Here is a 24,229-nt window from a genome sequence, read left to right as displayed (position 1 = left end):
AGGCAAAATTTCCCTGATTAAGATGAACTATGCAAGATATTATGGTATAAACATGGCTCTGTTCCTTAGGGCTCATTTGGACTAAAGAAGAACAGCGTGTATATATATGAAAGAGAGGATTCCAGGTAGAATTCTAGATATAGTTCATATATGTGGAATATCAAGCCAAGGAGTGGGAAAGCACATATCAGAGAGGATGGTGGGATATGATCCTCTGGGAGCCCAAAGAACTTGAGAAGATTTTCTTTCTGAGTTTCTGTAGAACAGAAAGATGTTAGAGAATTTCAGCAAAAAAATGAAAGGATTATACTGAAATGTTTTTCTAGGAACAGTCTTGCTGTTGATGGAATCAGGAAGCCCCTACCAGGAGGTTTTTGCTGTTGTTCAGGTAGAGTGGTTAGGAGGAGGTTTGGACCCGATTGGCACCAGTGAAGAAGTGAGACTGGCTCTGATATAAGCTTAAAGGAAGGGATAGCTATTGACTACTCTTGCAGATTTTGAAAAGTATACTCATATCTGGGAACTTCTTAGGAATTCTGCCTGTAATGGGTGTTACATATTTTGTATCTTTTCCCTGATATTTTCCTATACCAAGGTTTGAAATTCCATCTTCTAACTGCCTGAAAACACATAAAATGAAAACATAGGACCAAGACACTAACCTTGTACAGTTGGAAGACAGAAAAAGGATCAAAGAGTGAAGAAACAGTTTGGTAAGTTATTTGCAACACCTAGGAGATGTATTTGGAAGAGAAATATGATAACATCTCTGAACATTGCATTTATTTTATTTTATTTTTTTTACCTCAAAGCTATACCAGTCACTATAATTTCAGTCTAATTACACTTAAGAAATTACTCTTTTTATATCTAAGGCTTAATTATTTAAAAATTTAGATGTATTTATTTTATGTTTATGAGTATTTTTTCTGCACATATGTATATGCACTGCATGGTCAGAAGAGGACATTGGATCTGGCAGTAGAGTTATAAGTGCTTATGAGCTGCTGTGTGGGACCTGGCAACTAAATCCAGGTCCTCTGCAAGAGCAGCAAGTGCTCGTACCTGCTGAATCATCTTTTCAGGCCAGGTTTAGATTTTCGTTTAATCATAGCCCAAATAGCAGCAAATGGACTGTACTTCTAGTGTAAGTAAAATTCCAATTAAAGATAAAGTCAGATAAAAAAAAAGTACTGTTGATGTGGAAGAAAAACTTGTCTATAATATGGTTTACCTTATGGTCTACATCTTATAATGATCTTGTGTCTGCTTGTATTCCTCCATCCGCCAGAGCAGCTCTAAACTGCTGATCACTCTGGGATTTCCTTCTATTTATCTACTTAATAGACATCACAAGGAACTAACAAAAGCAAGAAGGAACTAACAAAAGCAAGGTTTATTGTTGTATTCCTTTATCTACTTAACAGAAGCCCCATCATGTTAGCTACATTGGTTTTATATTACTTTATATTGAAACCAGAATCTATGGAATTTGTGGTTCTACACCATACCTAATAACTAACCCCTCATGTGTGTGAAAAATATTTATTTAATGGCACAGATAATGCAGTAAAATATTGAGAAAGACACAACAATATTCTAAGCATTAAAGGAAATTTGGTGTCACAACTATCTGCGCTTTCATTTCTAGACAGTTCCCTTGTTTGTTATAATAGAAAAGGTGCCCTTCAGACCAATTTTATGTCTCTGTCCTTATCTGCCTGGGCTCACTGTGGGTCACTCATGAGATTGCAAGGTTAAGTACTGAATATTTTGAGAATGCCCAGCATGCATGTATTAGTATTCTAAGTCAAATTCTTCTCATTCCTGAAAAAACAATTCCTTGTGCTACATGTGGCTTATGAGTCCATCCACATAACCTGCACAGACTACTGTAGTGTCCTAACTATTCCTTGGAACATGTGGCTGTTCTCAACCTACCCAGATAGCCCACACTTTAGAGACAGTGAAGCAGTCTCAAAGAGCTCTCTGTTCATACTAAGGTCTCTCCCTCTGACTATGTTAGGAGCTTCTGCCTTTAAAGATGCTGGCAAGAGATAACAATTACCTTGGGATGCTCAGTAATACATGCTACTTGGGGCATAGTTATCATATTGCCATTGTAATGTCAATACTGGAATCTTCTGACTACCTTATCAGGTCACAGAGATAAAGCACACTTAGAAAGTTCAGGAAGTTTTTTCTACAGGATCTCAGGCATCAAAATGCTGAAGAAATTCCAGCCATATTATACTGGTTAAGTTCATGCTACCTTTAAAACTAATAGGAGTGTGGGGTTTTTTTTGGGGGGGGTGGGTGGGTACTTTCTTTAGAAGAAATTACTAAGGATAAGATTTAAGAGTATTAATACTTCTCTTTTTTTTTAAGTACTTTTCCATTAGCAAAATCACAGCATTGCGTTCTTCCTTAATGACTTATTGATAACTATGAATGAGAACCTTTCTCAACTGTCTTCAGAGAAGCTTCTGTTTGATGCAGTTAATGTAGAGCCGTCAGGATAGTCAAAGTGTAAAAGTAATTGACTGTGGATTGCTCAGATCTAAATGGTGCCATTCTTATTATAGTCCTTTCCTGAAAGACTCAGAAGTTTTCAGAGAAGAGGGTGCAGAAAGGTTGCAAGAGGGAGAGGTGGTTGGCAACATCAAGAAAACAGTGTTTCCCAGATACAAAGGATCCTGTGCACAGATGAACTAATTCTCCTCACAGCATGAACAGGACATTCCCAGACTCCAGACTGACAAAATCCCAGCATGAAGCAGGAAAGGTGGTCATGAAATTACTGCTCACTGGAAAGCTATTAGCCTTTGATAGCTGCTGGGAAGGAAAGAATCTATTTGCTCTAATGATGGGACACCCAGTATTTTGACCACACACAAGGGCAAGCCTCCCACCTAAGACTTGCTAGGCAACAGAAACTGAACTCAATGGGGAAAGAGGGAAAAATGTAGAGAAGATGAAATCTCAAAGTAGTGTGGCAGGAATGGGAAGGGGTTGTGAGAGTCTTAATGGAAAGTATTGAAGGAAATGGGATTCAAATGCAGTATATGAAATTTACAAAGAATTAATAAAACATTAGAAGAAATGTTTAGTATCATAATTCTAAAATACTGCTTGATATAAGAGGGAAATTCAGTGATTTAATGTCTACATGGTATCGATGACTGCAGTTTTAAAAAGAATCAAAGTGTACTGGAGAATTAATTCATAAACTCTTATCAAATGTGTAGAGCTTCTAGTAAATTCCTCTTAAGAACAGAGGCTTAATTATAATTTTAACTCCTTAAGGCTATACTTGTAGTAAGTTTATGTATAACTATAATCCAGTTATGATGCCTCCTTATATTTTAGTGCTCAGCAGACTTTAGCAGGTCCTATACTAACCCGAAGATATTATGTGTCAAAGAGCTACTGTTTTAGCTAAGACAAGATCTTGTCTGTGCTTAAGAAGATGATGAATGACAGAAATGACAGAGATCAGGCTTTGTGCTACAAGTGTTGTGAGCTATTAAAAAAATCAAAGGGCAGTAGTTTCTATGCCAATCACATACAGCACATGCTTTGACCTAGTTTACAATTTCTATTTATTATGTCTACTGAAACAGCATTTAGGTATACAGTTTAATTTCACACAGAAACTTTGTTTTTGTTTTACAAAATAGTATTCCTCAATGAAAATAACAACAGTGTAGGTCCAAAACAGCTCAATTCAAATGTTTTCTTGAAGAAAAAAAAAAAAGAGGGATCTTGTTTGGGCTGTAGACTGAGATATAGCAGTACTCTAAATAGCCAATTCCAATCTGAAGTTGTCAATTAAAACCTGTCTTACTTTTTCCAAGATATTTTTTTTTTTTTGGCCATTCAATGTATCACACGCCATCATTTTCAGAAAGTGGAGACGTGAAATGTCATTATCTTTTATTATCAGAGAAATATGTTTTTAGACTTCGAACATCTGAGTTCTAGCTATTAAGGTTTATCATTTGGCTTACCCATGAACAATGATAAAAGTTGGTGCCATTGCTTATCTCACATTGGTTGCATTTCTGCCATTGACTAAACTACTTGTGATATCTACTCTCAAAACTATGAATGTTTGCCACCAACCAACCAACCAACCAACCAACCAACCAACCAACCAACCAACCAATTAATCATCACTACTAAAATATAAGCAGTGTTAGCCAGTTCTTGACTGTAGCAAATGAACGGTCAATTTCCATGCCACATGCAAGGAATGTCCATTTCAGTACTGCCATGAATAGACCAGAAGTGTAACTTTACAGTTTTACACATTGGTGAAAACCCTACTCTAATTACTCTCTCTGTATAGGCACCAATATTTCAAGGTAAACATCAGAAAGAGGTTGAAATCTAGGGACTAAATGTTGACTCCAGCATGAAATATTACAATGTTTAAGAAGAAAATCCACACACAGACATTTCCATGAACTGTTGACAACTTAGAAATTCAGAAATACCAAAACCAAACTCTTACCTGTCTCTCTTCAAGTTTTGATGCTATCTTAAGTGTCCTCAAACATACTTTGGATTAGAATGGCCATTAGTTATGCTGACTTCTCAAACCCTGAGGATTAAATTGTGCCTGTCCTTGACAAAAAAGGTAGAGATCTTTTTTTTTTTTTTTTAGCAAGTATAGAATTGTGTGGAAACTAAAAAACAAGTCAGCAATACTGTATTCGACAGTCATTGCTAAAGATGTTAGCACCTCTGTTTTTTTGTTTGTTTGTTTGTTTTGTTTTGTTTTATTTTGTTTTGAGACAGGGTTTCTCTGGATAGCCCTGGCTGTCCTGGAACTCACTCTGTAGACCAGGCTAGCATCAAACTCAGAAATCTGCCTGCCTCTGCCTCCCAATTGCTGGAATTTGATCAGGGTGCAACCACCACCCTGCAGCACCTCTGTTATAATAATGTTTTTTCACTGGATTAGACAAAGAAAAATGGAGATACAAAACAGTGTATTCTGAGCACAGGTATCCTTGGAGTTCTGAGTCACTTGGGTTATTATCTGGTAGGGTGATGGGCCAGATGGAACAGTGCTTATTTTTTCTTTTAACCTCTGTGGACCACATATGCTGGTTAGTAGAGCCATAAGTTAGGGACTAACAGGCTTTGTTTCCCTTGGTGCCACAAATATACACCAGATAAGACCAGACTAAGAGCAGGTAAATGCAGATCCTTTTAGGTGCTGTTCCCACGCAGGTTCACTGGGTTCACCAAAGAACAGGACCAGGGAAGTTGGGCACCTGGTAAAGGCAAGGAGATTTTATATATCTTTATCAAGGAATGACCACATGTAAGCCAGGATCTGGGGCTGTACCCATATATGGTCAAAAGATGAGCCCTTGGGAAGGCAATCTTGGGTGGGTGGCCAGAACTGAGAAGACCAAGGGTGACAACTTGTAAGGCAGGAGTTCTCTCCTTGTGGGTGGGGTTGATGGAAGAAGGGAAGACAGGATTTTTCAGCAGTGCAAGGGCTTAGTAGGAGTTCCAACCTCACACAGATCAGAGAGCAAACATATTGAAAAGATGCTGATATATTAATAAATCACAATTAACTGGGTGGACTAATGTTACATCAAATTCCTGTTCTCTCTGCACATACATAAATGCTATATTATATGCCCTATAATATCTGCACCAGAAATTATATTCCATACCAACAATTTGTTAGGTGTGTATATACTTTTTGTTTTTTACTGATTTTTATTCCTGTGCATTAACTTAATAATGAATAGACCTGTACTGCAATATGACCTTATTGTTTGATTGAGTAAAAAAGTTGGCTTGATTATAGATTGATGTTTTGTGGTTATATGATTCACTAAGCTATACCTATATTTCACATGAATAAGGGTTTATTACCACATTTTTACCAAACTGATCTACTTGTTTGATTCTCTAGAACTGTAGACTGTTGACCAATGAGAACAATAATACAGAAACTATACAAGTGCCTTTTCTGTGTGTTTCAATGATGAAACTCCTTTAATAAGATTTCACATCTGTTTTGAATGACATATTTTGTTCTTTTGGTTATTTCTTTTATTTTGTAGCCATGAAATATTGAAAGGTATAATGCATTTGTGTGGCCCCATGTTTCACTGTAAATAGATGTGTGGTATTAACACATTATGGCTTGGCTGTTTTGTAGGGTTTTCAACTCAGAGTAGAATTAAGTAGTGTATTCATCATATTTCTAACCATGAGCTGCAGTCATAGTGTACACCCTGGACTTCTGAACCTGCCTATGTCCCTTGCTGGTGGCACTGACTGAGCTGGTTAATTTGCTAACAAGGAAGTTGTTAATGGAGGAACATTGGAGCCAGGAATTGACTCAGTGGATTTTACAGTGGAGCCAAGAGTGCTTGACTTTTTTTCTACAACTAGACTGCAGAATCCCAGTCACAAATGAGCTATTGTTACAAGAGTGGTTCCTGCCAATCCCATTTCCCATCACTCTGGCCAATTTGATCATAGTAGTACGATGTCATATTCTGTTATGTACATCTATACCCATAGACAAGATTATGACTTGTATTATCAGAAATACACAGATCCAGTTTTGTTTGAGATCATCTATAGAATCTCTGCAGACAATAGAGGCTCAGACACTCAGACACTGTATTTATGGCTGAGCTGTTTCTAAAGCTGTAAGACTTTGTATTTATCATTCTTTAATCACTTAGAAGTTATGTGTCTATAACATCCATATAGTACATTAACATCTCCTTGTATATATTTATCAGTGATGTGATTGAAACTGATCTATTTCTTCTCCTAAAGCATGGATCTGCTATGTATCCCAGACAACTCTGGTTCATGATCCTCTTCCCTCAGCCTTCTGTGTGCTATGCCTGTTTCAAATCCTATTCTTCACTGTGTCTTAGCTTCTGTGGGATGCTCCTAAAGTATATATGTCCTCTAGTTTAAAACTTGCAACTTGCTTGATTAAATACACATTTTTAAAACTCATGATCTGAAAAAGCCAGTGTTATTGGTATTTAGATGAGCTACTAACACAGTGATTAGTAAGGAACATTGCTAGCGATGGAAGTTTAAAATTTAAGAGAGTGGCAGATTGAAAATACATGCAGAATATATACACATACACCTGTTCCACACAGAAAGCCTTCTGTAAAAAAGAAATACAAAGCCACCAGTGCTGTATATTATATCAACTCACAAAGTGCACTTTATACACAAACAAGAAGCATAAATTAAAAAAGGACAACAGCAAAACATTTTAAATATAGAAGACTTTGCACATAATTTTTGTTAAATAAGAATAAATAATTTCATCACAGAAATGCACACGGCAGTTGCAAAAACAATAAGTTACTTGGTTTTCAGTGCTGCAACTTCATATTCTGTTTGTGATTCATCTCTCAATTGTTAGTTTAAAACTGTTTCCACAGGAAGGCAATAGACGCTGAGTCCATTAAATACATTGTAACAATGTTCTCATACTTTCAAGCAACAAGGCTGGTTTTAAGGTGACATTTGCTGTTCTCAAAGATCAAGGTACTGTTTCATGGTGGGCTCATTTGCATTTACTGACACTCATTCTGGAATGATATTTTTATGCCAGTGAGGTTAGACGTTTTTGTAACCTGAGCATTGCCTTTTTCTGTTTTCCCACCTTTATGCACCATCTTAAATCGAAGGTCTTTGAGGATTCAATATACACAACAGGCAGATGGCAGACACAGCACAGAATCTAACTGGATGGATTGGAATTTAATGTAGGCTTCTCCCCACACACTCATTACTCTTCCCCTCTGTGACACTTCATTGTTCTGAATCTCACTTTGTTTTGTCTCTTTCCTTAGGAGATTTATATACATTCCCCTGTCTATGTAGGATAGTCACTTTAAAATGTAAAGAAAATCCCTCAAGATATTGTTTAGTGCTTTATCTGTTTATCCTTCTTAGGATGATTTCAGTGTGAAGTGCAAAACTTCATTATTAAAGGGAAAAGACCAGTAAATATTTTATTAAAAAAAAACTATGATGATCATAGAGGGAAGCAGAGTAAGAGGATAATGACATTTACTCTTCCTTTATTTTCTTCAATACAACCACAAAAACAAAAACAAAAACAAAAAAACAAAATGAGAATTTTGTTAAATCAGAACTACTTGGTTTAAAATGTTGAATTGTCAAAATTGGAGAAAGTTGCAATACACTATTTATTCTCTCTTTACAGTTAAATAACGAACATGAGATTTAATCTTTTGTTTTATGACCAATTTGACTATTTATTTCCCAGCTCTTTATTTGGAGACCTGCACCCAATATAGGCTATGAGTTTTATATAGTCTGAATTTCTTGATTTGAAAGGACCAGGGTGTGGGAATCTAATGGATGATGACTGGTTTGAAAGGGCATTGGTCTGTTTCACAAAATAATCTCTTCAAACAAACAAACAAACAAATAAACAAACAAACCTAACTAAGATTCCATTCTTTTTCTGATCCACTGTAATCAATGTACTATGGAGTCATCAATTACATAATTATTTATATTAAAATATGCTATAATAAAAATAAACTCTCATACATTTAGTGGAATTCCAGAGAGGGTTTCCTCAAAATCCTTACCTGGAAATCTTTAACAGTAGGCACATTTGGTTTGATCATTATTGAATTTGCATAAAACAATTTACTTTGCAGATTTTTACAAAGAAGCAAAAAAAGAAATAACAGTGAAATAAAATTGCCTCATGTTATTGGAATTATCAGAGGGGGTCATGCACTGTGTGGTTTAAAGGAGATTTTCTGTTTATGATTATTAGTAAGCATGTGCCACCTTCTTGTGCAGGTAAAAGACTTCCTGAAAACACCTATATTTCATTACTTACATACTCACTGGTATAGACAACTGCTTTCAGATATAGGGAAAATTCTCTAACACAGCAGGTATATGCCTATATTTTGTAAATTTTGAGATAATCGCCTATGGTGTGGAAACAGTCTTTTAAGTGCTAACCGGTTTGCTTTCATGAATTGATCCGATTGTTCATTCAAGATGAGGCTAAAGATGAAATGATTTTAATATTACTGTTAGACCCAGTCAATACAGAACACACGTCTTCCAACCCTTGGGAAAAATAAAGAAGCAAACACAAACACTGAGCAGAGGTAAGCCATGACTGAAGATGGTGGGTGTGACAGACACCGTGCGGATGCGTGTTCGCTATGATTATGACACATTGTGAGATATGAACCAGGAACCATAGAAAAGGAAGTAGTCGTGAAAATATAAATTGAAAACACAGTGACATATTTGTTTTCTTTTCTAAATTCCAATACAAGCAAGCTGACTTTTAGACCCTTGCACACTGATCACATATACACAGGAAAACACAATGTCTACACCCCAATGATACAATAACTTGGCTGTCTGCTTGAAAAATATAGACCGTCAAAATTCAGAGCACACGGAACTGAGTATGTGTTTAAATGACCAGACACACACAGGCCCTTTTTAGAATTTCACAAAAGGTGCTTGCCATCAAAATGGTTTCTTTTTCTTTTTCTTTTTTTTTTTAACTAAAATGTTATCTCCTGCAGACTGACAACATACAAAGTCTTATTTAACAGCAGCAAGTTCTTAATTTCCAGTAAATCTTCCACAGCTCTTTCTGGAAACTAGTAGTTGAAATAGCTGCAGACCTACTTTGGTCAAATATTTTGTTATAGCAATATACATGTATATACATATACATGTATGCGCATACATGTATACACACATGTATGTGTATACATGTATGTGTATATATATGTACATATACATACACACATGTATATATATATTAATAGGACCATGTTTATAAAGTGACATACCAAGGGCGGATGCATTTACAAACAGTAAAAATAAGCTGTGTGTCATGGCTGAGCATGATCACGATGCCTTTGAAGACATTCTATAAGAGGTAGGTGACAAGACTTCTCTGCCATCTTCAAATGTCCCCGATTCTACATTCATCATCGCGTGTCTCCTTTGTGTAGGCCCAGGGATATTCCATAACTCCCACGTCTTCTCTATTCCAAGATCACCATCATCACACCAAGTAGAGTACATCTTTTGGTCGCAGCAGAGAGCAGATTCTGCCCATAATTCGACTCATGGTGACAATGACATGAAGGCATGGCTTTCTGTGCTTTGGGTAGGCCTTGTCTTCCCCGCAACTGTATCTGCAGCGATTCCCCCTGTTATTTTTGTGCGTAAGAGTAAACCACAGGCTAACATTTCTTCAGCAAACATTGTTTAAATGCAGAAGGCCTCTGAGAGAGAACACATCCCTTGGCTAATTTCCGGTTTCCATCCTGGCACTGCACGGTCCTGGTGTGCCAGCCTGTGTCACAGGTCCTAGAGCAGGCCAGCCATGGGCCTGTCACCCACTGCAGCTGCGAAGAGTGCGGCCCCACTTTGTTGCTACCGTGGCTCATGACAGAGTTTCCTTTTTCAGTGGACTTCTTGGGAACAAAAAAGCTGTAACGGACATCTAGTGCTTTAGTTGGGTCTGTTGCAAGGATTTGCACGATCAGGATTTCTTTTGTGGCTGAATAGCCCATCCCGTGTAAAAAATCATCTCTGTGGCTCCACCCACTGTAGTTCATGACGGTACCATTGAGGTCGATGATGGTCTCTGAAGTGGAGATCATGTATTTGCCGTTGATAAGGTATTCACCAGTTTTCTTCTTTAGGGCTAAGTAAGCAGTGAATCTCGTCTGGTCTTTGGCTTTGAACTGTCGGACTTTTATGTGGGTGGCTCCTTCAGGGATCCTCACAATGTCAGTATAACCCTTGCTGTCAGCAGGGATGTCCACGTGAGAGGTTGCGAAAAGAAGGGAGTGGTGCAATAGAATTAGTATACGGATATACGTGGATAAACAAATAGATTTTTTCTAAAGGTTTTTACCTCATCTTAACATAAAGCTTTAATGTATTCTAGACCTTAAGTTTAAATTGGCTTTCAACTTTTTCATAGGACAAAATAAAATTGCTATACGATGTAACATTTTATGTTTCTGTTGAGATATTAAAAATTAGAACGAGGCTTATTTTAAAAATGGGGTTAGAGATATATATGATAATTTTATCTTTATTTGTACCACATTGGTACATGTGTAGCACATTTATAAAGATATTTTATGTTCTTCCAGCACAGACACAAGGTAGGCTATATGTCAGTATAAACAGCCAAGTCTGGCTCAGTCAATCTCATGGAAATACTTAATAAGTGTTTTTAAATTCTGGTTTTTTGGATTTTAGAAAGCTCTAATCTTGTGCCCCAGGCCTGGCAAATCTTTGTCTTTCAAGATGGGCTACAGGGGCTGTTCTTAGAGTCCTTTACATTGCTCCAGTGTGCAGACTTCTTGAAAAGAACACTCAGTTGCCTATTGGGCTGGCATTAGAACAAACCAAAGCTTTGCCACTAGAAGCCTTACTAGATTTTTCTGAGACTTAGAAGTTAAATGGAAGGCAAAATTTTGTCACTAGATCATACATACTTACCATGAGTCTAAGGAAAAAATGATTTTAAGACTCTATGTTTTTTTGAATGTCTTGTTTTCACCTGACAATATGATAAATTGATTGAGGAGTTTTATTGGGTAAAACCATAAGCCAGCCTTGAAAGATAGTCAAAGATGTTCAAAGATACACTATCTGCACAGGAGGAACAAATGTCTCTAATGTCCACAACCCTGTTGAACTCTAGCACAAATGTTAATTAAGTACTGAGACACTATACCAACGAGAAGGACTCATATTTTTCTAATAGTTTCTCTTTCTTGTTAAATTGGATATTTTCTTTATTTACATTTCAAATGTTATCCCCTTTCCCAGGTTCGCCTCCCAAAACTCCCTATCCCCTCCCCCTCCCCCCATTCACCACCCACCTACTCCCACTTTCCTGCTCTGGCATTCAAAGAGCTCATCTTTTACCAAAAATTTGCTTTTATAAGAGGCTATCATAAGGCATAAAGATATATTATTAGTTAATATGTCCTCAAATGTTTCTCAGTTATTTAAATAGAAGTAGCATTGCATGTACAGATTGACTGACTATTGTGAGATTAAATTGGGTAATTTCTAATTCTTCCTAGGTCCAAGATTATATGTTAAAAAAAAAATCTAAGTTCACATCTCCTGACTTGTACAGGAAGCTTATTTTCAAAAGAACTCCCGTGTCTGAATACTAGTGTCTGTCTGTCTGTCCCACTTGTGTCAGAACTTCCGAGTCATGGGGAGAGTAGAGTTCCTTGAGGTTCTGCTGATTCTGGGTTCATTATCTTTATTGTTGTAATATTTTTTAAGAGAAGACCTTGTTCTTTCTTAATTTAATGTTAATTTGCAAGAATGATAGATGATGCACAATCCTACAAGGGCTTCAAGGTCAGAATGACTGTTGGAGATGTCACATTTTACATAAAAGAATAGAAAGTAGGAATACAGTAAAAATCTTAAATGAGTATATCACAGAGCTTGGCATCTTCAGTGCTGGCTTTAAAAGCCAGGCCCATGATCTAAATTTAACATACATAGTATAACGAATGCGGGAAGGGATTTCATGCTATCAATTGTCTTCATCATGAATTTCTTTGTCACTGCATGTGACTTCAAGAGCACATGCAGTTACAAATTTAGAAAATGTAAGTGTTGTATTTAACACTTTGCAAAGTAGTTTTCAACTTCATGTAGAGGAGCACACAAGGTAGGATTGGTGAGGTATTACCTTAAGCATTGGATTGCTCTTTCTAAGCCATGTTCTATCACTCTATATCATCTTCCTTCTATATGATTTTTCTGTTCCCTTCCTAATGTCCTTACTCTTTTTCTCCCCCTCATTCTCTTCCTTTTCCACATTTCCCTCCTTTTCTGTCTGCCCTCTTTCCACCTCTCTCTTCCTTTCCTTTCTTATATCACAAAATGATCCCCACACCCAGGATCTCAGATATGGCCTCTGCTCTGTCTTGGCATTCACCCACTATGGTGAATTACATAAGTCTTAAACGTTCAAGTTTTAGCTTCTTCATTTGTAAAACAAAAGTTTGGGGTGCTAGTCTATAAGATGTCTTGCATATCTTAGATATAAAAAGATATAAAATATAACTGGCTCTTTAGACTTGGTATGATGGCACACTAAGTTCAAATGGTTCTGATGTCAATATTTAGGAAGATTAGTAGTATTATCTACCATCAGAATAATTCTTCAGATTTTAAAATCATATGAAACAAACTTTTAAGATTTTCAAATTAGTTTAGTACTTCGTCCTCTTAATGAACTTATTGATGTGGTCAGCAGCTCGCTGATAATTTGAAGAAAGCAAAGTAGCTAGGTCAGTATGCAGGCACACTCCACCTACACTTAGCACGGGAGAAGCCCATTAGACCCTTTAGTTAAACCAGACATCCTTCAGACAATAGTGTTATATTTGATTCCAGAAACTGTAATTTATAGTCTCATGTGTTTTAAAGCAAAAGTATGGAAACAGCAGACATTTCTGTGTGTCTGTCCTTATGGAGTGGACAGAAACCAGATCATTCCCTGTAAAATGGCATTATTGTCACAGTGCCTCAATTAACTTACATTTTGCAGGGAGAAATGCTTTCTGAAGAAAAACACACTCACTCTAGTAAGAAATTATTTGTTATAAAAATAGTAAAGAGAGCCAGGAGTGGCATCTTGCACACGGAATTCCAGCAGAGAGGCTGGCCAGATGATGACCAGACATTCAAGGGTTCAAGGTTTCCTTGGTCTGTATACCAAGACCATGTGACAAAAAATATCCAAACCAAAAAAAAAAGATAAAACCCCCAAACAAAAACCAAACAAAAACCAAAGCAAAACAAAATAAAATCCAGCAACTCCCCCACCCCCAAAACCAACTAACCTACCTACCTACCTACCTACCTACCAAAAAACCCAATGGAAGCAATGGAAGAAGGGAGGAGGGAAGGAAACATGAAGTTGGGAAGGGATTATAATATTGTGCAGTGGAAACTGAGAGTCAGGGTAAGAGTATGACCAAAATACATTGTATACATGTATGAAATATCCATAGAATAAATTTAAAATGTCATGAGAGGAGCAGAAGAAGGATGGCTGAGTGGATAAGAATACTGTGTATCCTCTTCCAGAGGACTACGGTTCAGTTCCCAGCACCCACATGGTCGCTCACCACTTTCTATATCTTCAATTCAAGGAGATCAGATGCTCTCTTCTGGCCTACTCCAGCTGCAGGCAGACAAATGGTGTAAAGATGTACAAGCAGATGAAACACCCATACACAGAACATTATAAAACCAAGATAAGGGCAATCGTGCAAACCTTTTTTTGTTTGTATTTTGGTCTTTAATCATGAATTCTTTCTCTATGATAGTTGCTGTAGTTTATCTGCTTCTAGAGACATTTAACATTTCTGTCAGCCACAGAGCCCCATTCAGCTCTCCTCCTCCCCTGCTCCTACACAGAATGCATTGTGAAACCAACATTAAACCTTCTCCTACAAAGAGATGAGGTAATGTGTCCCCTGCGTCAGCTTCACAGGAGTCTAAAACCTTGTTTAATTCACATGAGTGCTAGGGTGCTATCATGTTACCTTTTTTTATTGAAGGTTCCGATAATCTTTGTACAGCTGGAGTTATCCCCTCCACATACTCCACACTTGTCGTATTGTAGCTTCGAGCCAATGATGCCGTCACATCCAGTTCTCACGCACCTTCCTCGGACACACACGGAGTTGCTGTAAGGCCTACATTCGGTCCCATCGGTCACCTGCATATGACAACATTATAAGCAATAGGCATATCTGGGCTCAAGGATTTGGTTCCTTTACTTGAAGAGAAAGTTGTACTTTGTGAACTTTTATTGTAATAAAGTGTACAGCGAGAAATAAGGCCCATATGGCTCATTGGTTAAGAACATAGACTGCTCTTGTAGAAGACCCAACTTCAGTTGCTAGGAATCCTGAAAGGTGATTCATTGCAACCTGTAACTCCGACTCCACAAAGGCCTTTGGCCTTCTCAGGCACCTGCTCTCATGTGCACATGCCAACATACATGCACACACATGCATATATAATTAAAAAGTAAAATAAATCTTTCTAAAAGCTAATGTATCAAAGAGCAATCAACAACTCAGTTTCTAGAAGATGCTAGAATATGCACAATGTATTTTTATTGGGAAGATGTGGTTATATGCTTTCTAATGTATCTGGTGATACATTCCTAATATGTCTGGTGACTCAAGTTACTGATTTCCATTTTTGCATTCATAACACGATGCCTCTGTATCATCTCATCTTTTTACATCAATGAAAAGAAGTGAAAAGAATCTTTTAACTTTGTGGGGCATTATTGGTCTTGTAGAGATCTGAACATTAGAAAGCTTTAGATTACAAAGATTCTTTGTTGTGTAACTGGTAGTTTAGCAGCAAATTCGAAAATCTAAACTTACTTAAAAACCTGTCATAGTTATTTTGTGTTAAACTTTCGGGCATCAAAGTAAAGTCACATTCATGCAGAAAACAGATCCTAGCAAGGGATGTTTCGGAAAAGGTGTGGAGTACAGTGAATACTTGGTTCTGAATTCAGAACGCATGATGTGTTGTTGTTTGAAAGCCACTTAAAACATAGCATGTGAGAAGCTGTGGTGTATTAGTTCTATGTAAGATTTTAAGGAAAATGTTTCACTTCATAACTAAATAGATAGGCTATATCAATAATATACATGTATTGGACAATGGCTGAATTTTCAGTGGTATATGATGTAGAGACAGTTGTATACAGATACAGCTGAAGGCTGATTTTAGAGGTGTTTTGAAACATGTGATATGTTTAAAAGTCAGATAAATGGTGTTTTTTTTTTAATTGCTGCATTATACAGAAAATAAGGAAAAATCGCTTTAGTATTTTAGAAAATGTTTATCTGTGAAAGCTATGGAATAACCACATACATATCTCAAATGACGAGAAGGACCTTGATTCATAGTGAGCATCTAAGTCTTACTATAAAGCTAGGGAAAGAGGCAATGACTGTAAAACTTATAGTTAAGACTGAGTACATAAATTCTTAAATAAATAGCTGGAAAATAGAAATCTTTCTTACTAATAGTCCTCACACAAACTTTGTCTGGAAAAATGCATATTCTTCTCTAGATTATTTTGAAGTTGGTATTCTATTTTCCCAGACAATGAACTACACTTTTTAAAAATTTGTTTTTGAGACATATACCGGTTCCATTTGAATATTTTTAGACAATTGTGTAAAGTTGGAAAATACAGAAATTTTGGAGACCAAACCAAAACCTTTCCAAATGTTTTCTGAAAATAATAACTGTGCACATTTACAGAATTTACTTTATAGAGTAATTTCTGCCCAGAATGCCCACACTCAAGACACAAAACGTAGTTACCTTTGGAGAAAAGACCACATAGTAGCCAGTGCCCTTAGCTCTGCAGGTCAGCTTGCACACATCTGCTGGCAGGACACCTGCATATTTGGGAACCCATTCTACAAATGTTTTGATTCCTTTGGCATCAGACTGATAACCATTTTTGGCTTCACACTGCTCATGGCGAAAAGATTTACCTAGAAAACATGACATTTGACATTCCTACCTTATTAACATTAACACAAATGTTAGTGATTTCTGTTCTTAAGAGCTCTTTATGCACTAGCATTTAAAGTACCTGCATATAAACAGAACTGAAAATAGAAAGTGCTGTCTCCCCATCTCTGGGAGATAATGTTGTCTGTGATGGTAAATTAAAAATCGCCCCCATATTTGTTAGTATGAGTGCCTCTATCTAGTAGAGATTAATGCTACTTCTCCAGCCTTCCTTGTTTATTTCTATGAAAACGGATAATGCATGACATATGTGGTTACTGACACCCGAGAGCATCATACCGTTAGGTGGGCAGGGCGTGACGCTGCAGGAGCGGTATACGGCTCTCTTCCCTGTGCAGTAGCGCCCACTGTTTCGAGGTGCCGGGTTATTGCAATGGCGGTAGGCAAACTGTACTCCTCCCCCGCATGAGCGGGAACACTGACCCCAGGGGCCCCAGGACCCCCAATTTCCATGGCTTGATGTCTGAAAGAGAAAGTAGAAGATACTTTAACTCTGTTTGGAAAAATATCCCAGGTGTATATTGCAGTTATCTACGTGTATATTGTATCATCCCAGCGGATACATATGCACCAATTAAGGGTTTGCAGTTCATTTCCAATGCTAAACAAGTCATCTTTATCCAGGACCTCATTTCTAGCAGTATACTATCTAAAGTGTCATCCTAAGTAACGACCACAGGTCAAGGATTATATCCAGGCATTCTATTTCTTGCCTTGTGATACTGTGGAATTCTTGTTCATAACCACAGGTAATTGCTAACACTCTTTATACTTTCTCTTGGACCAATGATGAAGAACACATCATGCTGAAACCTTTGTAGGATGTTGGACATTCACATTTATTTCTTTCTATTTAGTCCCTAAGTTCTAAGGTCTGTTTGTTGACATCATGCATCCTGTCTATGATAGACTCTGCCTTGTATGTGAATGCATTTGAGGTGGGCTCTGGTAAATTCCAAATAAGACATGAGACATGGTGTAAGGCACCTTCAGCCCGTGTGCTCAGATGTTGTGCTTTGCCTATCGAAAAATGAGCCTAGATACCAAACTCTGGGCTTCTTTCTGTGGAGACCATGCAGGAGGAAGCTGAGAGACTAAGGTATGATAATATGAGATATTTTGACTAGGAAGTATAAGCTTCCTGCACCTGTGTCAGGGTATCTGACAAGACACAGGCAGTGTGAACTGTCTTCTGTAATATGAGCGTATTCTTGGGGACAGGCTCTAGGGCACCATAGCTTCTAACATTACACGGATTTCCTGTCGGTGAAAAGTGACCATTTGGGATCTTATATGATCTGAGCAAGGACCATCTGCTCCACCACTGTTTCCTTACTGATCAGGAGATACATTCTGATTGATAACTTTAGGGATTTCAAAAGTGAGCCTCCAAGAAAAGCACCACAGAGGCTCTCTGTTGAACGCCAATCTCATTTTATTTGTGAAATTTGTCAGTCTGGATTTACTTGTGAAACCCCAGAATTTGGCAAAAAATCCCTCCTAGTTGTATGTTTCCCTTTGTTTGGTTACAGGCAGGACTGCTGCGGAGGGAAGATGAAATCTTATAGACCATCGAAGGACAAAATCTTTTAACTGGGAAATAAAACCCTCTGATCATTATGACCATGCATGCCTGGAAAAGCACTTCCTGTGTTGGGCCTCTAGGCTTTAGTTGACAAGAAAATCACTTACCGAGTAATATTTTTTCTTAGTTTTGTCCACACATTTGCCCTGCAGGCAGATTCTTCCCTTCCCACAGGGAGTGCCCTCCACAGCAGGCAGCTTCTTGGTCAGACACACCATTTGACCTTGGCGCACCACAGCACACCACAGCCTCGCGCAGACATCCATGCCAGGGCACACAGAGTACTCAGGCCCAAATGTCAAGTTGCACTGCTGGGTGGCATCATAGGTCTGTCCTGGGAGTTCCTCGGGACCTAGAATCTGCTTCCGTGGTAGGTCTAGCAAACAGTTGCCTAAGAGAATAAGCAAGCGTTAGAATCAACCTGGATTTAGCTTTCAAATTGCTATAATCATGGACCTAAAAAGTAAAGTTTCAGGATGTGGGAAAGCATGACGACAACCTACAAGTCTGGAGAGTGGTCCCCTTGGGGATACAGTGGGCAGGGCTGGACATCTGCTTGGATTATAGAATTCTCATAGCGCCGTGCATTCTTGGACTGGCTGTAATGGTGGATGTCAGGCTGCCAGTGCTACTGTTCTGTATGACTGTTTTGTAGTAGTTAACTGTACTACATCACTGAGGGAATGAGGAGGGGCTTGGAGGAATTCTAATGGGGAGCTTCATTGTAACCGTCATTTACAGCTTTGAGCAATAGTTCATTGATGACACCCCAATCACCAGTGCTCATTTACCTCTTCCTCATGTGCCCAGAGCCTGTCTCCTAGTCACTAAGCCTTAATGACATCTGAGGTCATTATTTGTTCTTGCACTCATTGAATAAATACTTACTGAATCCTAGAATGCCAAAGTCACACATACATTGTCAAGAATAAAAAAAAAAATGGGCTGTACCCTGCTCTACTCCATAATATCCCACAAAGTGAAAGACAGACTAAATAAGTATTTCTTATAGCCTGGTAAAATTTGTCATAATAGGCTTTCAAGATCTCTAGAATAAAGTAGTGATTAAAAGCAAGAATCTGGGCTGGAGAAATGGCTCAGTGGTTAAGAGCTCTGATTGCTCTTCCGAAGGTCCCGAGTTCAAATCCCAGCAACCACATGGTGGCTCACAACCATCCATAATGGGATCGGATGCTCTCTTCTGGTGTGTCTGGAGATAGCTATAGTGTACTTACATATAATAAATAAATAAATAAATAAATAAATAAATAAATAAATAAATAAATAAATAAAAGAAGGACTCTTAGGTAACTTGGACCAGAGAAGTTCCAATGTATTATTAACCTTCATATTTCTGTTAAAACCGGGTTATTGTGGGCTTGTTAAGTATTTCGAATGGCAGCCAAAAGCAGTTGGAGTCATACTGCCTTGCATAGGTGAAGGTTGGGGGATGCTGTGGAGAACTCACAAAAGCCTGAACGTCTCCTTTTCACTCAAAATGTTTCCCTAAGAATTCAGGCCCCGTGAGCTGACATCATTTTCTTTACTGTATACTCTCTCAGGGAAGCCCACTGGCTTCAGTGCTTTTAATTATGCTTTTTTTCACACCAATTATAACAGCAATAACAACTAACAGTTGTCACACATTCAGAGTTCTTTACATATATTACATATATTTAATTCACATGAAAATCCCAGGAGGGTGACTTTCTTTATTCATCTTACAGATAAGTCAAGATATAGAAGTTGTCCATGTCTTGCCCAATGTTACATAGTTATTAGGGCTTTGTACTCAGGGGCTGCATACCATTTTGTCTCTGTCAGATCTATAGAAAGATGTCTCTCTTTCTGAGGGCTGACACGTGTATAGATCCTTCAAGTGACAGAATCTTGCTTAATGCAAGAAACAGCTGGCCTAAAGTCTAATCCTGGTGAAATACCACATGCGTGTGTGCTCTTAGCAGAGTTTCATTTATGGGATCTGTGATATGTTTTTTTTTTAAACTATGTACTGTAAAGATAGAATTAGCTTTGAAAAATTAGAGACAGGTCAGAAATAGACAAAACATTGATAGTTACTTCTATGTTCCACTGATCTGAACAACCACTAGATAGGTTAGTCAATGCCTTTTGTCCAACAAAAATTCTTTCACATTCAAATCCTTACATGGAGAAAATAACTATTCAGCATGTTTGGAGTGTACTTACTGCAAACATTTTTACAACTGTGTAATCAAGTTGCTACAAAGAGAACACATAAACCTATCTGTCCATCTGTGATAGAGGCATTATATGAAAATCAATAAATAGCAAATTTCCACTTTACTGAGCCAGAGCATTTGAAGAGGTAAAGCTTCTTAAGGCCAGCCAGAAAAAGCATTAGAAATGAGAATCTGGCCAAAGTGAACTTGGGGAGAAAAACATCACGTTAAAAGAAAAACATTAACATCAAGTCAATAGGAAAGAATGATAGTAAAACCTCACTAAGCATTCCTTATGGGACAGAGGAAGAGCAGGCACTTGGGAACTCTGGGGAAAAATGTTATCTTCTTTGCTGCATGAACTGGCTGCTGTGCAAAGCAGAGCAGCCTTAGCAGATTGATGATGTTAGTAAGTTGTCAACAAGTCTCTTTGTCAACAAACCTCAGAGTCAGCAAGAATGCTTTCCAGGTCCTCAAAACTGCTGTTATAACATTTTTGTTTTGTTTTGTTTTTCTTTCCCTACAAAGTATAGAGCATAGACTTCCTAACAAGGTATTAGCTAGGAAGACTCCCACTGACAGCAACCCTACTTTCCAGGAGACAAGGATTGCCGAGGAATGTAGAATGCAGGCAGTTTGGAACCAGTCTCTGATAAGGATACTTCAAGATGAAATGCGTCTTTACAAAACTTAACTCAGTGCAATTAAAATAACATTTTCTATAGAAGTCACATGGAAATGACATTTTCTTGTTGAAAATAAGGCAGTTTTCTTCTTTGAATGGTTAAAATTAACTTACTGCTTGTTTTAAAAAAAATAAAGATTTGTCTCTGCACTCATTTCTGCTTATTCTGTAGCATGTGCTTTAGTGACTTTGTTTTTATATGTAATGATTTCCTTTTGTAACAAAATAGTACAGACATCTCTACCACATGGAAACCTTATGCCTGGCAATGACAAAAATCATTACAGTGCCTGGCTATGAAATTCACAGAACACAGTATTTTAAAATGAGGTAATAATGGATTATCCGATCTATGCCTTTACTTTGAAAAGCTCATATGGTTTGGAGGAAGACCGAATCAAGAAAATGACTACTCTTTTAGCATTTAAATTTCTTTGCCTTTATGGGAATCCAACTGACTGTTGACCTTTTATTTATCTGATCTATTCCTACTTTTAGGAGTATGAAGTCTTCATATTTAAAATGTTTCTATTAGCTGAAAATCTTACCTGGCTTTTGTTCTATTCTAGACTACCACACTCAGACTTCTTCCCTTCTTCCCTGTCCCCTTTTCTCTTTCCTTTCTTCCTTTTGATGCATATAAGACAGATACTTAAAAGAGAAAGTTGGCAGACACGTATACACATCATATGCATGTTTTCCCATGCATATAAGGTTAAAAATCTGAAATAAGGCCAACAACTAAAACCCCAAAAGACTCATTTGAAATGGGTGAATCAAAGAATATGGTGGTTTTTCACTAGGTCTCGGCCCCACACCAGTAAATGATGGAAATTACAGCTTGCCTTCAGGAAACAAAACCTAAAGGGCTCAGGTATCTTAGGCTATTCTTTTTCTTAATGATAAGTAGGAATTATAGGACTAATTTTTAATGGTTTTTCCTTATTCCAGTTTTAGCACCACAGTTATTTATTCCTTTTCTTCTCTTTCAGTGCTCAGATATAAGATTGAGCATTGACTCAAATATCCATAGCTTGGAAACACCCAGTGAATAGTCCTGAAGAAGCATCTGAACCTCATAAAAGTTTTACTGCTCCCATTTTGTTTCTTGCTTTGTATTTATGGCTTTCTTTGGGGCCTTTGGATGGACATTTATCATTAGTAGTAAGATGTACATTTTCCCATTCTTTGAGAAGCCATTTTGGGTCTAGTGATATAGGGCACGAACATTGCCAAAGGAAAAAGGGATGATGACTAAAGCCATTCTAGGAGTCTGCAGCTGGAGGGAGCATTATATACTTATCATTGTATATAACATCAAGGGAGTCAGGCTAAGCTTTAAATCATAGCTCATCGTGGCCCTAGAGCATGTGTGATTTGTTCATGTTTTGAAAAAGCGTACTTATTATGGAAAAATCAAGATTACGACTATGAAAGGTTTCAATTTCTTAATATTACCTTAAAATCTGGCTTTATATCTACACCTATTGTTGGAAATTGATGAAGAATCCAGATATATAGCTTTCTACTAATATTTTCTGTCCAAAGTTCTGTGCTGGTTGAGTGGCAATACCCTTAGTTCTTTAAATAAGCAATAAGATAATATCCACGTGTTTCTCTTATCAGCTCAGGTTGCTGGTGTTCTTGAGTTGTAGTCACTTGGTTCTTCTCATTATCTGGCAGAAGTCTTCCAGATGCATCAAATAAAGCCTGGATGTCACTGAGCGTTAGGAAGCCTTTGGTAAAGGAAATTCGACAACCTGCCTCCTTTTGCACAGTTTCTCTGCTGGTGCTCACCCTTGTTTCAGAGGCTTGCCTTCCCAGTCAGCTAACTTGTACAAACACTACAAGGTTTCTACGAAGCCCTTGGCCAGGGTCGGGGAGTCCCACGAGACATGGCTACTCCTGTTCTGAATCACAAGTCTCCAGATACAGTTACTTAAGAGTATGCACTTTGGCTTTCTGGCCATATCCGAACCACTGCACATTTCTCCTTGGACCAGAATCAGGAAACACTCAGTACTAATGAATTCAAATCTGGCAGTGGTAGAGTGCTACAAATGTCCAGCTACTTATGGCTAATAATTTAAAAAATAAATCAAATGCTTTGAGTTTAATTCAACTCTAACTTCTCTTTGCTTTAACACTGCTGGAGGAGCGAATAGGAAGGAGGTGATATCACACCTGATCACGTGCTCTTTAGGCACCCTCAAAACACTGGACATGTTTTGTGACAATACTTACCTAAACATGGGAAGCGTTTCTTCCTGTTTCTGGGTGTCTCAGTGTAACTTCCCTAAGTAAATTTCCTGAAAGTCCTTCTTCTCTCTGTATAAATCACTGTATCTAACCAGTGTCTACAAGTTTTTCTAGGAATGACCTTAGCAAGATGGGTAGATGTCACACTGTTGGTATTTAGGAAAATACTACCAGGTCACTACATGGTTTTGTTTGTTTGTATATTTTGTTGTTGTTTCTGGTTTGGTTTGGTTTTTGGTTTTAGGAGGTCAATTTCCTGATTTTGCTACTTCCTTATTATCAAATCAACTCATTAGAGCATGACCTCAGGCATTCCCAATGGTCACATCATTGGCTTCCTATGAACAAGAGTAAAAAGATAAAAAAGTGTTAAACTATGGTATGCTGAAATCTGTTGGTCTTGTACAAATGTGTGCCTGTGTGCTTGTTTTTATATCATTAAAGGCTTGGGGTTTTTCCTTGATTCTCTATGTTTGTAGCTCAAATGTTAGTATGCTAATCATAAAAAAGAGGGGAGGGAAAGTCTTGCCAGTTCCTGATACCATAGTTACACTAAACTGTCTGCTGTATTTTTAAATCAAAATTACCAGGCTGTTAATTTTCTTGAATCCTCATTTAAATAGCAAAACTAGAGCACCACTCCTGGAATAAGATATCTCGGTGATCTCTCTACAGGATCCACAGCTTGGTTCCTGCACACCAACTTCCCTCATGCTTTCATCATTAGAAGTGATTGAAAACATACAATTTTTCTTTCTTAGTAAAACTGGAAGACCATCTAACAGAAGTCAACATATTCAAAAGTACAAATATTTA

General features: G+C 37.7%; 1 protein-coding gene across 1 annotated transcript in view; it reads right to left on the bottom strand.

Moving 5' to 3' along the window:
- Positions 1–3,585: 3,585 nt before the first annotated feature.
- Adamts5 (ADAM metallopeptidase with thrombospondin type 1 motif 5) overlaps positions 3,586–24,229 on the bottom strand; it is a 47,345-nt gene continuing 26,701 nt past the window's right edge. Inside the window, exons 4-8 of the mRNA XM_052157970.1 lie at positions 18,376–18,659; positions 16,963–17,146; positions 16,468–16,643; positions 14,652–14,827; positions 3,586–10,854 (exon numbers count right to left, since the gene is read on the bottom strand). Coding sequence (XP_052013930.1) covers positions 10,287–10,854; positions 14,652–14,827; positions 16,468–16,643; positions 16,963–17,146; positions 18,376–18,659 — 1,388 coding nt within the window. The 3' untranslated portion in view covers positions 3,586–10,286. The remainder of the gene's footprint in view (positions 10,855–14,651; positions 14,828–16,467; positions 16,644–16,962; positions 17,147–18,375; positions 18,660–24,229) is intronic.

Source organism: Apodemus sylvaticus, chromosome 15 (genome assembly GCF_947179515.1).
Source record: "Apodemus sylvaticus chromosome 15, mApoSyl1.1, whole genome shotgun sequence".
In the NCBI taxonomy this organism is placed as follows: domain Eukaryota; kingdom Metazoa; phylum Chordata; class Mammalia; order Rodentia; family Muridae; genus Apodemus; species Apodemus sylvaticus.
The sequence above is the reverse complement of the archived record's forward strand: the minus strand, read 5'-3'. Positions and strand labels throughout refer to the sequence as shown.